Raw genomic sequence first — 15225 nt, 5'->3', positions numbered from 1 at the left:
CCTCTCTCTCTCAAATTGCAGATTGAAGCTTATTGTATTAGGGTCGCTACTTCCCAATGGCTCCTTCACTTTGAGGTCCCTGATCAATCCTGGTTCGTTGGACACTACCAGATCCAGAATTGCCTTCTCCCTGGTTGGCTCCAGCACCAGCTGCTCTAAGAATCCATCTCTGAGGCACTCCAAAAGTCTCTTTCTTGAGATCCAATACCATCCTGATTCTCCCAGTCTACCTGCATGTTGAAATCCCCCATAACAACTGTAGTAACATTTTTGCGACAGGCCAATTTCAGCTCCTGATTCAACTTACATCTGACATCCAGACTACTGTTTGGGGGCCTGTAGATAATTCCCAAGAGGATCTTTTTACCCTTAGAATTTCTCAGCTCTATCCATACGGACTCTACATCCCCTGATTCTAGGTCCCCCCGCGCAAGGGACTGAATATCATCCCTTACCAACATGGCCACTGCAACCCCCTCTGCCTGTCCCTGGGACATCTGACATCCAGACTACTGTTTGGGGGCCTGTAGATAATTCCCAAGAGGATCTTTTTACCCTTAGAATTTCTCAGCTCTATCCATACGGACTCTACATCCCCTGATTCTAGGTCCCCCCGCGCAAGGGACTGAATATCATCCCTTACCAACGTGGCCACTGCAACTCCCTCTGCCCGTCCCTGGGACCTGATCAAGTGTATCCCAGGAATTGTGGGAAGCTAAGGAACAAATTTCAGGGTTCTTAATAGAGAGATTTGTATCACGGACAGCCACCTTCCAGGTCTTCCAGCACTTCAATCGTGCAAATGTTGTGCTTTTATTTAGGAACGGCTATAAGGAAAAGCCTGAGAACTATAGACTGGTGAGTTTGACATCAGTGGTGGGGACGTTGTTGGAGCAGTTTCTGAGAGACTGAATTTACATGCTTTTGGAGAGGTAGGGACTGATTAGGATCGTCAGCATGACTTTGTGCATTGGATATCATCTCTCAAACTTGATTGAGTTTTTTTGTAGAACTGACCAAGTACATAGCTGATGGCAGAGTGGTAGGCGCTGTCTGCATAGACTTAAGTAAGGGTCTGCTTGATAGACTAGTTAGTAATGTTAGATCCCTTGGGATTCAGGGACCGCTAGTCAACTGGATACGAAACTGGCTTGTCAGTAGGAGAGAGGGTGGTGGTAAAGGTTACTTTTTGGATAGGAGGTCTGTGACCAGCGGTGTGCCACAATGATCAGTACTGGGTCCAATGTTTGACATTTCTATAAACAATTTAGATGACAATATAAGAAGCGTGATTAGTAAGTTTGTGAATGACACCAGAATTAGTGGTACAGTGCGCAGTGAGGAAGATTATCCAAGAGTACGATGGGGTTTTGATCAGCTGGGCCAAGGAGTGGCAGATGGAATTTAATTTAATTTAGATAATTGCAAGGTGTTGCATTTTAGTAAGACAAACCAGGGCAAGATTACACAGTTAATGTTGGGTAGTGTTGCTGAATAAAAAAACCTAGAGGTTCAGGTACATAATTCCTTGAAAGTTGCATCACAGATAGACAGGGTGGTGAAGAAGGCATTTGGTGCACTCGTCTTCATTGGTCAGAGCATCGACTGTAGGAGTTAGGACGTTGTGTTGCCGCTGTACAGTACTTTTGGAGTACTGTGTACAGTTCTGGTTGCCCTGCTATAGGAGGGATATTATTAAATTGGAGAGGGTGCAGAAAAGATGTACAAGGATGTTACCAGAACTGAGTTATCATGGCTGTGAGTATGTTCACCGAGCTGAGAAGTTTATTTGTAGATGTTTCATTCCCTGTCGAGGTGACATCTTCAGAGCTTTGGAGCCTCCTCTGAAGTACTGCTGTAATGTGCCTTCTGGAATTTATTTGATTCCGTTTCTGCTGTTTCCGGTTGCAGGTTCCGGTTGTTCGTTGCAGTGGCCAGTATATAGGTCTAGGTCTATGTGCTTGTTGATGGAGACTGTGGACTGGTACCATGCTTTTAGGAATTCCCTGGCTGTCCTCTGTTTGGCTTGTCCTATGATCATTGTTTTGTCCCAGTCAACTTTGTGGTCCCTGTCATCTGTGTGTATGGCTACTAGGGACAGCTGGTCATGGCGTTTCGTGGCTAGTTGGTGTTTGTAAATGCACATTTTTAGTTGTCTGCCTGTTTGCTTTGTATAGTGTTTCGTGCAGTCTTCGCATGGAATTTTGTAAATTACGTTAGTCTTGCACATGATGGGCATAGGGTCTTGTGTTCTGGTGAGTTGTCTGAGCATGCCTGTCGGTTTACGGGTTGTCATGAATCCCAGTGGGCAGAGAAGTCTGGCTGTCAGTTCGAGACACTTTTTACTATAAGGTAGCATGCCTAATGAGTTAGGTCATGGCATGTCTCGTCACGTTTGTCTGGTAGACATCTGCAGATGAAATTGCGGGGATATCCATTCTTGGTTAATACTCGGTAGAGGTGTTCGTCTTCCCTTCCTAGGTCTGGAGTGCTACAGTGTGTTGTAGCCATTTTGAACAGGGTCCTAATTGTGTTTTGGGTGGCTGCTGTTGCAATTCAGGACTTGGTTGGTGTGTATTGCTTTCCTGTACACTGTAGTGGGGCATACACCATTCTGTGTTCTTTGTACCATCACAATGGGGGTTGATTGTTGGTTTCCTTCTCTCTCTCAAGTATGATCCCTGTGAGTACGGTGTTGATGATTTGATGGTTTGAGTTAAGGATAGGCTGGGACTATGTTCCCTGAACTGTATGAGGTTGAGGGGTGACCTTGTAGAGAGTTATAAAATCATGAGGGGCATTTATTCAGGTGAATTGCAAAGGTCTTTTCCCTAGGGTAGGGGAATTCAAAATAGAGGACATAATTTTAAAATTAGAGGGGAAAGTTTTTAAAAAGGATTGAATTGCCAGAGGACATGATAGGTGTAGGGGGAAAGTGAGGGCTGCAGATGCTGGAGATGTGTTGCTGGAAAAGCGCAGCAGGTCAGGCAGCATCCAAGGAACAGGAGAATCGACGTTTCGGGCTTATGCCCGAAACATCGATTCTCCTGTTCCTTGGATGCTGCCTGACCTGCTGCGCATGATAGGTGTCGGTACAGTTACAACATTTAAAAGACAATTGGGCAGGTACATGAACAGGAAAGGTTTAGAGGGATATGAGCCAAAAGCAGGCAAATAGGACTAGTTTAGTTTGGGAAACCTGGTCAGCGTGGATGAGTTGGACCAATGGGTCTATTTCCATGCTGTAAGACTCTGCCTCTATGGTCATTTGACCTAGGTGCATGATGACTCTCGAGCAATCCAGTCGATCGCATTCCTTGGTCTATCTCCATAGCTCTGAAAATTTATTTCAATTGCTTCTTTTTGAAATCATTCATTGTTTTTCACAGGAGTAGAGACATTTTCTCTCCAAACATTCTCTTTCCTAAAACCTTAAATCAATATCACTTACTGCTTTTACCATCAGCACATGAGAACAGCTTTGCTTTGTTACCTTAGCTAAACATGTCATAATCACATCAAATCTCCCCTAAATATCTTGAGGACTCTTGCATCCTTGCCACAGTGAGTACAGTAATTGTATGCTAACCAGAACGTTTTAAAGGTTCAGCATTACTTCTTGCTTATGTACTTTAATACTTCTATTGACGAAGCCCAGGATCCAATATGCCTTGCTAACTTATCCCTCACTGTGTCCTGATGCATGGATGTGCAGCCAATAATCATTCGGTTCCTGGGCCCTGTTTTGAAGCATTGCCATTTATTCTGTATTAGAAGGGATAGGGAGAAGAAATCTGACATTTCTCGGTGCTAGATCCCATCTGCTACTTGTTGCCCATTCTGTCATCGTCGCTATGTTCTGGTGTAATCCATTAGCATTATCCTTTCTCTCAGCCACAGCTCATAAATTTTGTACAGTCGACAAACTTTAAAATGTTGTTCTGTATTAAAATATCCAAAATATTTTAATATATTAAAAAACATATTTGGCCCGAGGACTGAATTTGGGGAACTCTGCTTCATCCATTCTCTTCTTTGTATAAAAGAACCATTGTCAAGACAACCTACTGTCTTCTGTACTTGAGCCAATTTTCTATCAAAGCTGACATTGATCTTCCTATTCCATGAACTCCAGTTTTGATGACCAGCATACTTTGTTACTTATCAAATGCTTCCTCAAAATCAATATGTACAGTATTCCCTTCATCAACATTCTTTGTTACTTCATCAAAATGTTTAATTTAATTAGTGGAGCACAATCTGCTTTGTGCTGGCTCTCCGTTATTAATGCAAAGCGCTCTAAATTTGATTTTATTTTCCCAATTTTTCTTTCTTTTACCTGATGTTAAACTGACCGTGTGCTGTAGTTTCTGGGACTTTCCTCACACCCTTCTTGGATACTCTCAAATCCTCCAACACTTCTCTCTAGGGAAGATTGTAACACTTTTAGCAAACTTTCAACCCACGAAATTCACCGTTCGATCTTTGGTCACCTCAACCGAGTTTGTCTCAGCACCTGGGGATTGGTTAAATTCAACCTGGTTAAATTAACTATTCAACTATTGATGAATGGCTATGACAAAAGAGGCAAAGAATATGGAGAAGTCTGACTGATGGGTTGTACAGAACATCTCAGAGTCTGCTGACCTGGTCTAAGAATTAAGCTTAACAGTTAATTGTCCTTCTTGTTGCCTTTTAGCAGTGTTAAAATCTGGTAGTGAAGGAGCATAGGGTAAATATGGGATATTAGGTGGGAAGAAATCCCATGGTAGGATGGGGGTGATACCATGAAGAGGTATGCGAGCAAGGACAAAAATTTTCAAATCGATATGTTTGGTGATGCAGAGAACCAGTAGAAGTTGGAGAGTGTTAGACTGATTTATGGGTCTTAATGCAAAAAAGAGCAGCATTGGAGACATAAGCCTTAAGATAATTTAAAGCATTGGATAGATGTTTGCAGTAGGACAGATGAGGCGGTGGCCAGAACAACCACTTTAATTGCATTGGTATGGATAGTTTGGGGGCAGAGTAGTTGTGGGTAAGGAAGCCGAAATTGTGCACATGATTAGATCTACAGCTGCCAGATGAAAAGATAAGAGTACATCCTCAAGGAAATAATTTGAGAACACAGTACAGAGGAATCCCAATTAATTGAATGCCGGATGACATAGTTAGCCAAGCATCGGGACCTTGCAATCATGTTCGGATAATCCAAAATTTGGTTAATTGGATGCTGGATGATCGAGGTTCCTCTGTACTCTAAAACATTAAAGGTGGTCAAATGGAAGTCGGACTTAAATGCTTGAATAGACAAAACAAAAAGCACTTGACCAAATAACTTTCAAATGCATTTAGAATCCTAGGTTTTATGAATCAGAGACAAGGAATACGAAAGCAAGGGGTAATGCTTAACTTTGCCAAAGCATTGTTTAGATTTTGGTTAGAATGAAAAGCAAAACAAAAGCTTGAGCACCTTGTATAGGTTTACCAACGTCATTGAAAAGTGACTGAAGATTCATTACCTGGTGTCAAAGATCAAAGGCTTTACTTGCAAGAGACACTAATGAATTTGGAGTCTTTAACACTAGAACAACAGAGTAGAAGTTTAATATTCGAGCTGTGTTGAGTGAAATCAGGAAAGAAAGGGTAGTGGAAATTTTGAACTGGCTCCCCAAAGAACTGGATACTGGATTATTTGAAGTCTTTTCTGAAACAAGATTGACAAAACAGCAGTCCACTCCTGCTGTAGCCCAGAGCAGGTTAAGAGCACAATGTTGTAATGTAGTAGAAATATTCATATAATACAGAGCATGTTCTATTTTGACATTTTGATACTGTAATTAATGATTCATGCCATATAATACCTAAATAAATTAAATTTGATTTGTGTAGGATAAAGCTAAACAGCAAGAAAACGAGACTCCAAATGGTGTCACCCCATCAAAATCAGTGGAAGCAGACCAGAACCAGGCACCTGCAGTCAAAAGTGAAGAGAAGGGAAGAAACAAACAGGAAGCAAAAGAGAAAGGACAGAAAAAATCCAAAAAGAAAAAGAAGCTGTTAAACTCAGAGGAATGTAAAAGTCCTTTAAAGCATGAAACAGATTCTAAAACAAAGGAACAAAAAACCCTGAAGGGAAAAAAGAAAAAGCTTAAAAAACTACACAAGAAAGATGGAGCCCATACTGTGCGGGAAAATGGCAATCAAGCAGAGGGCTGTGAGCAACACAACAGTGAGAATGTACTTGGCAGGAAGAAGGGCAAGAAGCGGAAACAGAAAACATCCAATGAAGGTACGTAATCAGTGCTTTGGATCTTCAGTGAAATACAGAGGAACCTCGATTATCTGAAGGACACCAGCAGGCAGTATTTTTGTTTGGTTAATCGAATTCCGGATAATCAAATGCCGGATAACATAGATTACCCAAGCATCGGGACCTTGCGGTCTTGCCGGATAATCAACGTTCTTCTGTACTTGGAGTAATCCAGTGATTTGCTATTATCTGCTTTAGTGTTTGCAGCGAAAATTCTTGCATTTCAGTCAGCAATCAACGTCTTCTGACCTTCAAAAAGGTTCAGCTGATTTTCTGCAGTTTGAGGAGAAGTTCCAGAGCGATATCTTTGAAAACTGTCGTTTTGTGCGTCTTTCTAACTGTTTCCTCATGGTTGAGGCAAGATATTGGGAAAAGCCCATGAAAACTCAGAGCCAAAAGTCGCAGTTTTTCTGCGCCTCTGGAGGCGGAGGGAACATGGAAATGGCGAAAGCACTGTATTTGGTCAGCTTTCCCAATGTGTTCTCGCTTGCACGTGACACCAGATCCACAGCGATGTGGTTGACTCTTAACTGCTCTCTGGGCAATTGGGAATGGGCAATAAATGCTGCCGAGCCAGCAATGCCCTCATCCCATGAATGAATTATCAAAAAACACAAAAAACAGTTTTTCCAGCAGAGGTGAGTAGCCATTTAAGCTTTTTCAGCCCCAGTTTTTCACTTAAGTGAGACTTGACAAATGGCACACAGGATCCTACTCTGTGTCAGCATTGCAACAACTCACTTGAGACTGTTGCAAATTGGAAATCAGTTGCCTATTAAAATTAACATTTAGTGCTGTCACTAGCACTAAGGTAGAAGACAGCAAGCATGATCTCTTGCATAGCTGGAGAGGTGGGTAATAAACCAGATGTCAATGTTCCCTTTTTTTGGGTGACAGTTTTGGTGTCACTGATTACAATGATCTGTGTAACCCTTTGTATTGACACCGTGATATGGGATCCACCTGTGCAGCAGTTGAGTGGATCTTGGTGGAGCTGCAGTACTGTGAGTAACATATCCGGCTGCAATGACTGAAGGGCACGAGTATGAATCGGGTAATTTGGCCAAAGGCCAGTATTCTTGATCTTTTGGAGCAGCCAGGGCACCGAAGGCTACGCATTTTGCAGCAGGTCATCCCAGAAGTATGGCCGATGATAGTCTTGCCGAGTGATTATACGTTGGCTCCTTTCAGGGTCCTCATGTAGAAATCTTCCTGTGCATGGTGGATTTTGCAATCAGCCATCCATCACAGTTACAATTGTTCATAAAGTTTGTTAATTGGATGTCACTCACCAGGCCAGCATTTTTTTTTGTCATTTCTTATTATCAGCTTGGTTGTTGAGAGTCCGCCACATTGCTGTGAATCTGGAGTCATTTTTATGCCAGAGTGGATAAGGATAGCAGATACCTTTCCCCAAGGGTATTAGTGAACTAGACGGTGTTCAACAATTAACTGTTGTACTAGTTTTCATTTCAGAGTTTTATTGAATTCCGATTTTACCATCTGCCGTGGTGGGATTCAAATCGATGTCCCTAGCCTGGGGTTCAGATTACTTGGCTGGTGACATTAGCACATTAGCTCTCCTATTGCCCTATGTGATGATGTCTGACTCCACTGCATTTGTAACAATGAATCCAAAGAGCTGTAAACCTTATCTCCGTGTACGGGTTTGGTCTTGTGCAGTGGACGGTAGACTACACATGGGGTCATTAAATCACCATCATGGGAGCTAGGGGTGTTTGTCAATAGGCAGGACTTCAGTTCTTTCAAGTATAAAGCAAATGTGCAATCACCAAAAGTGATTCACCCGGATGCTGTTAGATGGCTGCTATGATGGGCATGTGCTGAGGCAGAGTCAAAAAGTGTGGCGCTGGAAAAGCACAGCAAGTCCGGCAGTGTCTGAGGAGCAGATGTTCCTGATGAAGGGCTTGTGCCCAAAATGTGTACCTTCCTGCTCCTCTGATGCTGCCTGACCTGCTGTGCTTTTCCGTCGTCACACTTTCGACTCTGATCTCCATCACCTGCAGTCCTCACTTTCTCTGATGTGCTGTGGCAGAGTTCCAAATGCTTTACATATTTGTATCAGCAGGTAGGCCTGGGTTTTCCTGTAATGCAGGATACTCCCAGGTATCAGTGTGGCCCGTGTGAGGTGCTTTCATTCAATTATTCAGCATGTGCATTACTCCTGTAGACATGTTTTCCATTCCTGCTACCCATCCCACATCAGGATTTTGATTCCCAACATGTCATGCCATTCAAGCTGCTGTGGGCTACCACAAAGCCTGTGACCTACACTAGGTTGTTTGTATGTTGCCTTTGTTCAATTTAAGATTGTGAATTTGACAGAGCCATGAAGAAATTTGTCCAACTGCAGGTGTGGGAGCAGTTTTACCAGGGGTGCTTTGGGAATGTCCCCTCATTAACAGCAGGCTTTCTTCTTCCCTCCTGGCTACCCTTGTATGTAGCTGCTAACCAAGAATGGGAGAGCACCTGGCTGTGCTTCCATGTGTATACCTGTCACCACACGATAGAACATTCAGTACTGCTGAATATTGTAGATGCTCCTCTTCTGTTTCTGCACCTACTGAATTGGATGGCATGCATGAGCCTTCATGAGGTTGGCCACTGTCAGTGGCAATACCCATGCATTCATTCAGTCAAAAGATGACATGCATAGACTGTCTTCTGCCCAAGGTCTTAAACAGCCTTGTGCACCTCAACAAGGCATCCACACATCATCTTTTGCTGTTCTGTAACCAAGGGTTTGCATCTCCAGCAAGCCAACTGTGACTGGTGTTCTCCTTCACCTCTTGATAGGGACTGTGCACAGCTTCTATTGTCACGTGCTCCTGCTCATACATGACCTACTGCTCACCTTGGGCAAACTATCCAACACGTGCCCGAGCTGCCACTGCATGGAGAGAGTATGCCTAATTCCCATGATGGTTCTGGGCTCTAAGGCTACCACTGACTCATCTGACACCTCCTTACACTTTCTCTGGTATTGACCCTGCCATTTAGATGTCAATTCATGAAGCTCACATCTTGTGCACTGCATACTGTTAGCTACTTCTCAAATGAAAGAATTAAAAATGGATAAAAACGAGCTAGCTGTCTCCTCCAAACTGTGGCATGTTTCACCTATTAGCATTTCACCCTTTTTTCCATTGCACATCCATGCTGTGTTGATACATTGGCAATGTCCAAGACTACATCTTCCATCTGTGTTGAGACTGAGTAGGGCACACACCCTGTTATACATCCTTTCCTGGTTAGAGTATGCTCTGGTGGATAAGTAAGCCTATCAGCCCCAACTATCTTCTTTGCGATCTCCGCAGCAAAGTCATTAAGCCCTGGAGCTATCATCCAGACAAACCCTCCATCCTCTTTTTGTCGTCTTTGCACACTACTGTCAACTGCATTCTGCATGCAGTCACAGCTTTGACAGTGGGCACCGTTCAAACGTTTTTATCCCAGGGTAGAAACTTATGATTGACTCACTGATACTCTTCTTGCATACCAAACAGGTGAACCCAACTCGAAACGGGAAAAAGTTCAAGTTCCAGAAACCAAAGAAGTGGAAGAAGCTAATGAAGTAAAGCAAGGTATTTCCACCCACATTAGAAATCTTACAACTTTCTGAGCACACCGCATGACCTGATCTTTAGGTATTTTATTCCATGAACGTTTAATCCTGTCATTTCAGATATCAACACTTCTAAATATTTTCTGTGTCATGTTACACAGTTGGGGTCTGAGAGCATTTTCATGTAAATGATCAGAAAAGGTTCTAACACAGTCAGATTTCTGCTTAATCTGCACACAAGCTTTGTTTAATTCAGTTAAGTTGATGATTTCTTATTCATTTTATTTTTAACGTGTTAATTGCTTTGTGCAGTGTAATTTAAAAGCTCTCAGTTTGAAATCTGTCTGTTGTATAAAAAGTTGTTCATCTTCTCTGTACCATCCACACCCAGCTTTTGATTCATCAGAATAAATTCAAATGTGCAGTTATTGCTGCAAAAGAAACATAATTAATATGACTTACATTACACCTCTAGCCTGGGTTATGGCCTCTTTATAATACTGTGTTACTGTTTGTCTACAGTCCATTATTGTGCCTTCATTAGAGTGGCAATAAAACAGAACAAAAATACACCCTTTCCTGCTGAAACCCACACTTGCTAATGCCATGTGACTAATTATATATAAACAACAAATGTTCAAAATGCAATGATTCTGATCTCCAAGAACATCGCCTTTTACGGTGGCTCAGTGGTTAGCACTGCTGCCTCACAGCACCAGAGTCCCAGGTTCAACTCCAGCCTCTGGCAACTGTCTATGTGGAGTTTGCACATTCTCCCCGTGTCTGCGTGGGTTTCCTCCCACAGTCCAAAGATGTACAGCTCAGGTGAATTGGCCATGCTAAATTGCCCATAGCATTAGGTACATCAGTCAGAGGGAAATGGGTCTGGGTGGGTTACTGGTCGGAGGGTTGGTGTGGACTTTTTGGGCCAAAGGGCTTGTTTCCACACTGTAGGGAATCTAATCTAATCTAAAATAGATTTGGAGGCTTTCTCTGTCTGTTTGTTATTGTCCCTGTTTCCAGAGCATGTTTTTCCTTGAGTTGGTCCCTAATCTTTTGCCTGAGGATTTAGCTTAAGAGGTACAAGTCTGCATTAAATATGGCTGACCATGAGACTCTGCTGCTCTTTCTGCCTGCCTTAAACATATTGGAAGAATTTATAAGTTGATTCTTGACTAACTTGACCATGGCATCTACACCACTTCTGTGGTCATGCAGTCGTAGAGTGAGAATTGAACTGTTATTGCAGGTCAAAGGCAGTGAAACAATCCATTGCCCCATAAGACCTTCCTGTCTTCGGGCACCTTGCTGTCTCTCTCCCATATCCCTCTGAAATCAACTTTTTTTTTCCATGTTTGAGCCAAGACTGTAACAACGTCAGGAGCTGAGTGGCCCTGGTGGAACCCCAACTAGGCGTCACTGAACAGGTGTTGTTTTACTGATGATTGAGAGTTGACTCATGGGCCGGTAATTGGCTGGGCTGGACTTAACTTGCTTTTTATGTAGAGGGTGTACTTGAGCAATTTTCCAATTGTCAGGTAGATGGCAGTGTTGTAACTGTTGGAATAAAGTGGCTGGAGCACAAGTCTTAAGTATTGTTGCTGGAATGCGGTCAGGGCCCATAGCCTTTGCAGGATTCAGTGCCTTCAGCTCGCTCTTGATATCACGTGGAGTGGAATTAAATTGGCTGATTACTGGTATGCTGGGGACTGCTGGAGGAGGCTGATATGGATCATCCATTCGGCATTTCTGGCTGAAGATTTTTGTGAATGCTTTCCGCCTTATCTTTTACACTGATATGCTGGGCTCTTCCATCATTGAGGATGGGGATATTTGTGGAGCCTCATCATCCAGCAAGTTGGTTAGTTGTCTTTCACCATTCACGATTGGATGTGGAAGGACTGCAGAGCTTAGATCTGATCTGTTGGTTGTGGGATCGCTTACCTCTGTCTATCATTTGTTGCTTACACTGTTAGGCATGCAAATAGTCCTGTTTGATAGCATCATCAGATTGACACCTCATTTTTTTAAGGATGTCTGGTTCTTTTCCTGGCATGCCCCTCTGCACTCTTCATTGAACCAGTTTTGATCCCCTGCCTTGGTGGTGATGGCAGAATGGGGGATATGCCAGGCCATGAGGTTGCAGATTGCGCTGGAGTACAATTCTGCTGCTGTTGATGGCCCATAGCGCTTCATGGATGACCTGTCTTGAGTTGCTGGATCTGTTCATCTCTCCCATTTGGCATGGTAATAGTGCCACACAGCAATATAGAAGGTGTTCTCTATGACGGTGGGACTTTGTCTCCACAAGGACTGTGCGGTGATCACTCTTTCCGATACTGTCAAATTCATTGGTGAGGCTGACATCAAATATGTTCCCTCATCACCTGCAGCAAGCCCAGCCTAGCAGCTATGTCCATTTAGGACCTGACCAGCACTAATCAGTAGTACTGCTGCCAAGCAATGTTTGGTGGTGGACAGTGAAATATCCCAGAGTATGTTTTGTGCCCTTGCAGACTGCAGATGCTGGAGTTCAGAGTCAAAATTAGACTGGTGCTGGAAAAGCACAGCAGGTCAGGCAGCATCCGATGAGCAGGAAAATCAACGTTCTGGGCTAAAGCCTTTCTTCAGGAATGAGGCTGGGAGCCTCTGGAATGGAGAGATAATTGGGAGGGATGTGGGGCTGGGGAGAAGGTAGCTAAGTGTGCAATAGGTGGATGAGTTGGGGATGAAGGTGATAGGTCAGAGAGGAGGCTGGAGTGGATAGGTCGGAAGGAAGATTGGCAGGTAGGACAGGTTATGAGGATGGTGCTGAGCTGGCAGGTTGCAACTGGGCTAAGGTGGGGGGTGGGGAAATGAGGAAACTGGTGAAGTCCAAATTGATGCCCTGCGGTTGAAGTTTTTTGATTAGATTAGATTAGATTAGATTACTTACAGTGTGGAAACAGGCCCTTCAGCCCAACAAGTCCACACCGCCCCGCCGAAGCGCAACCCACCCATACCCCTACATTTACCCCAACCCCTAACCCTGGAGGTTGTTCTTCCTCCAGGCGTCATGCGATGAGAGAGCGGCGGTGGAGGAGGCCCAGGACCTGCATGTCCTCAGCAGAGTGGGAGGGGGAGTTAAAATGTTTGGCCACGGGGTGATGGGGTTGATTGGTGCTGGTGTTCCGGAGATATTCCCTAAAGCACTCTGCAAGTAGGTGTCTGGTCTCCCCAGTGTAGAGGAGGCTGCGTCGACAGCGACGGATACAATAAATGCCAGTGGTGGATGTGAAGGTGAAACGTTGATGGATGTGGAAGGCTCCTTTAGGGCCTTTGGATGGCAGTGAGAGAGGAGGTGTGAGCGCAGGTTTTGCAGTTCCTGCGGTGGCAGGGGAAGGTGCCAGGAGGGGAGGGTGGGTTGTTGGGGGGCGTGGACCTGACCAGGTAGTCACAGAGGGAACGGTCTTTGCGGATAGGGGTGGGAGAGAAATATATCCCTGGTGGTGGGGTCCGTTTCTAGGTGGCGGAAGATGCGGTTAATACGAAGGTTAGTAGGGTGGAAAGTGAGGACCGGGGGGTTCTGTCCTTGTTACGGTTTGAGGGTAGAAGTGCGGGACGTGGATGAGATGCATTGGAGGGCATCTTTAACCATGTGGGAGGGGAAATTACGGCCTTTAAAGAAGGAGGCCATCTGATGTGTTCTGTGGTGGAACTGGTCCTCCTGTGAAGGCGGAGGAATTGGGAATACGGGATAGCATTTTTGCAGGAGGAAGCTGTGGGAGTCAGTAGGTTTGTGAAAAATGTTAGTGTTGAGTCGGTCGTCATTGATGGAGAGGTCCAGGAGGGGGAGGGAGGTGTCAGAGATGGTCCAGGTGAATTTAAGGTCGGGGTGGAATGTGTTGGTGAAGTTGATGAACTGCTCAACCTCCTCATGGGAGCATGAGGTGGCGCCGATGCAGTCATCAGTGCAGTGGAGGAAGAGGTGGGGAGTGGTGCCGGTGTAACTACGGAAGATAGACTGTTCCATGTAGCCGACAAAGAGACAGGCATGTCTTGGGCCCATGTGTGTGCCCATGCCCCTGCCCCCACCCCACCCCACCCCACCCCAATTAGCTGGGGGAGGTCAGTATGTGGTAATCAGGAGGTTTCCTTGATGTTGATGACTCAGAGAGAAACTCCCTCCCGACTATATTACCACTTCTTCTGGGCCTTTCCTGCTGGTCAATCAGTACATATCGACGATGGTGACAGAGACGTTGTCCATGAGTATGATTGTGTCAGGCTGTTGCTTCACTAGTCTGTGATACAGCTTTCCCAATTTTGACACTAGCCCCCAAGTGTTGGTAAGGAGGACTTTGCTGGGTCGACAGGGCTGTTTCTGCAATTGTCTTTTCTGGTGCCTAGTTCAATGCTAGGTGAGCCATGTGATTTCATTTCTTTGTTGAGACTTTGTAGCAATTGATACAGTTGAGTGGGTTACTGGGCCATTTCGCAGTGTAGTTAAGAGTCAACCACATTGCAGTGGCTCTGAAGTCATATGTAGGCTAGGCCAGGCCAGACCAGACCAGACCAGGTGAGGGTGGCAGATTTCCTTTTCTGAAGTACATTAGTGAACCAGATAAGTTTTTCCAACAATGATTTCATGGTCTTCAGTAGATTACTTTTTAAATTGAATTCAAATTTGGCTATCTGCTGTGGTGTGATTCAAACCTGGGTCCCCAGCACATGAGTTTCTGGATTAATAGTCTAGCAATAATGTGATGAAGCCATCACCTGCCCCTCTCTCCAAGGTAGAACTTATACAGCAACAGGAAAAGGCTCATCGGTACTCGACACCGTTCCTGTATTCCGTTAGATCATGGTTCCTGTGTCTTGTTTAATGCTTTTGTTTTGATACTTTTAATACCTCAGCAGCCCTTTTTAATTTAAAGATTACTTGCCCTGTTCTGAATTTGCCCGCTGACTGAGAGAATTTTTCTTTCTGGCTTTGTCTTAACCATCTCCGTGATATCACCATTTAATCACTGAAGTACAAAGGCCTGGTGGGAAATATTTGTTGATCGTCCCATTATTTAGAAAAATGGGTGACTTGGTGGAGGCTTAATTTTATAAAATGATCGAGGCCAAGACCACGGGATCTTGTGGTTCAGTGCTGGTGTCCCTCCTTCTGGGCCAGAAGACCATAATAAGACCAAAAGACATAGGAGTGGAAGTAAGGCCATTCGGCCCATCGAGTCCACTCCGCCATTCAATCATGGCTGATGGGCATTTCAGCTCCACTTACCCGCATTCTCCCCGTAGCCCTTAATTCCTTGTGACATCAAGAATTTATCAATTTCTG

General features: G+C 44.3%; 1 protein-coding gene across 2 annotated transcripts in view; it reads left to right on the top strand.

Annotated features, from left to right (window-relative positions):
- The window catches only part of lyar (Ly1 antibody reactive homolog (mouse)), a 32970-nt gene that overhangs the window by 7696 nt on the left and 10049 nt on the right, over positions 1-15225 (top strand). The window contains exons 6-8 of one of the 2 annotated variants that reach the window (XM_043698236.1): positions 5893-6292; positions 9841-9918; positions 10020-10539. In XM_043698236.1, coding sequence (XP_043554171.1) covers positions 5893-6292; positions 9841-9918; positions 10020-10087 — 546 coding nt within the window. In that variant the 3' untranslated portion in view covers positions 10088-10539. Of the gene's footprint in view, positions 1-5892; positions 6293-9840; positions 9919-10019; positions 10540-15225 lie in introns of those variants that run through there. The other variant, XM_043698225.1, reaches the window with a different exon arrangement.

This window comes from Chiloscyllium plagiosum, chromosome 1 (assembly GCF_004010195.1).
Source record: "Chiloscyllium plagiosum isolate BGI_BamShark_2017 chromosome 1, ASM401019v2, whole genome shotgun sequence".
In the NCBI taxonomy this organism is placed as follows: Eukaryota; Metazoa; Chordata; class Chondrichthyes; order Orectolobiformes; family Hemiscylliidae; genus Chiloscyllium; species Chiloscyllium plagiosum.
This window is presented reverse-complemented; position numbering and strand designations above follow the sequence as displayed.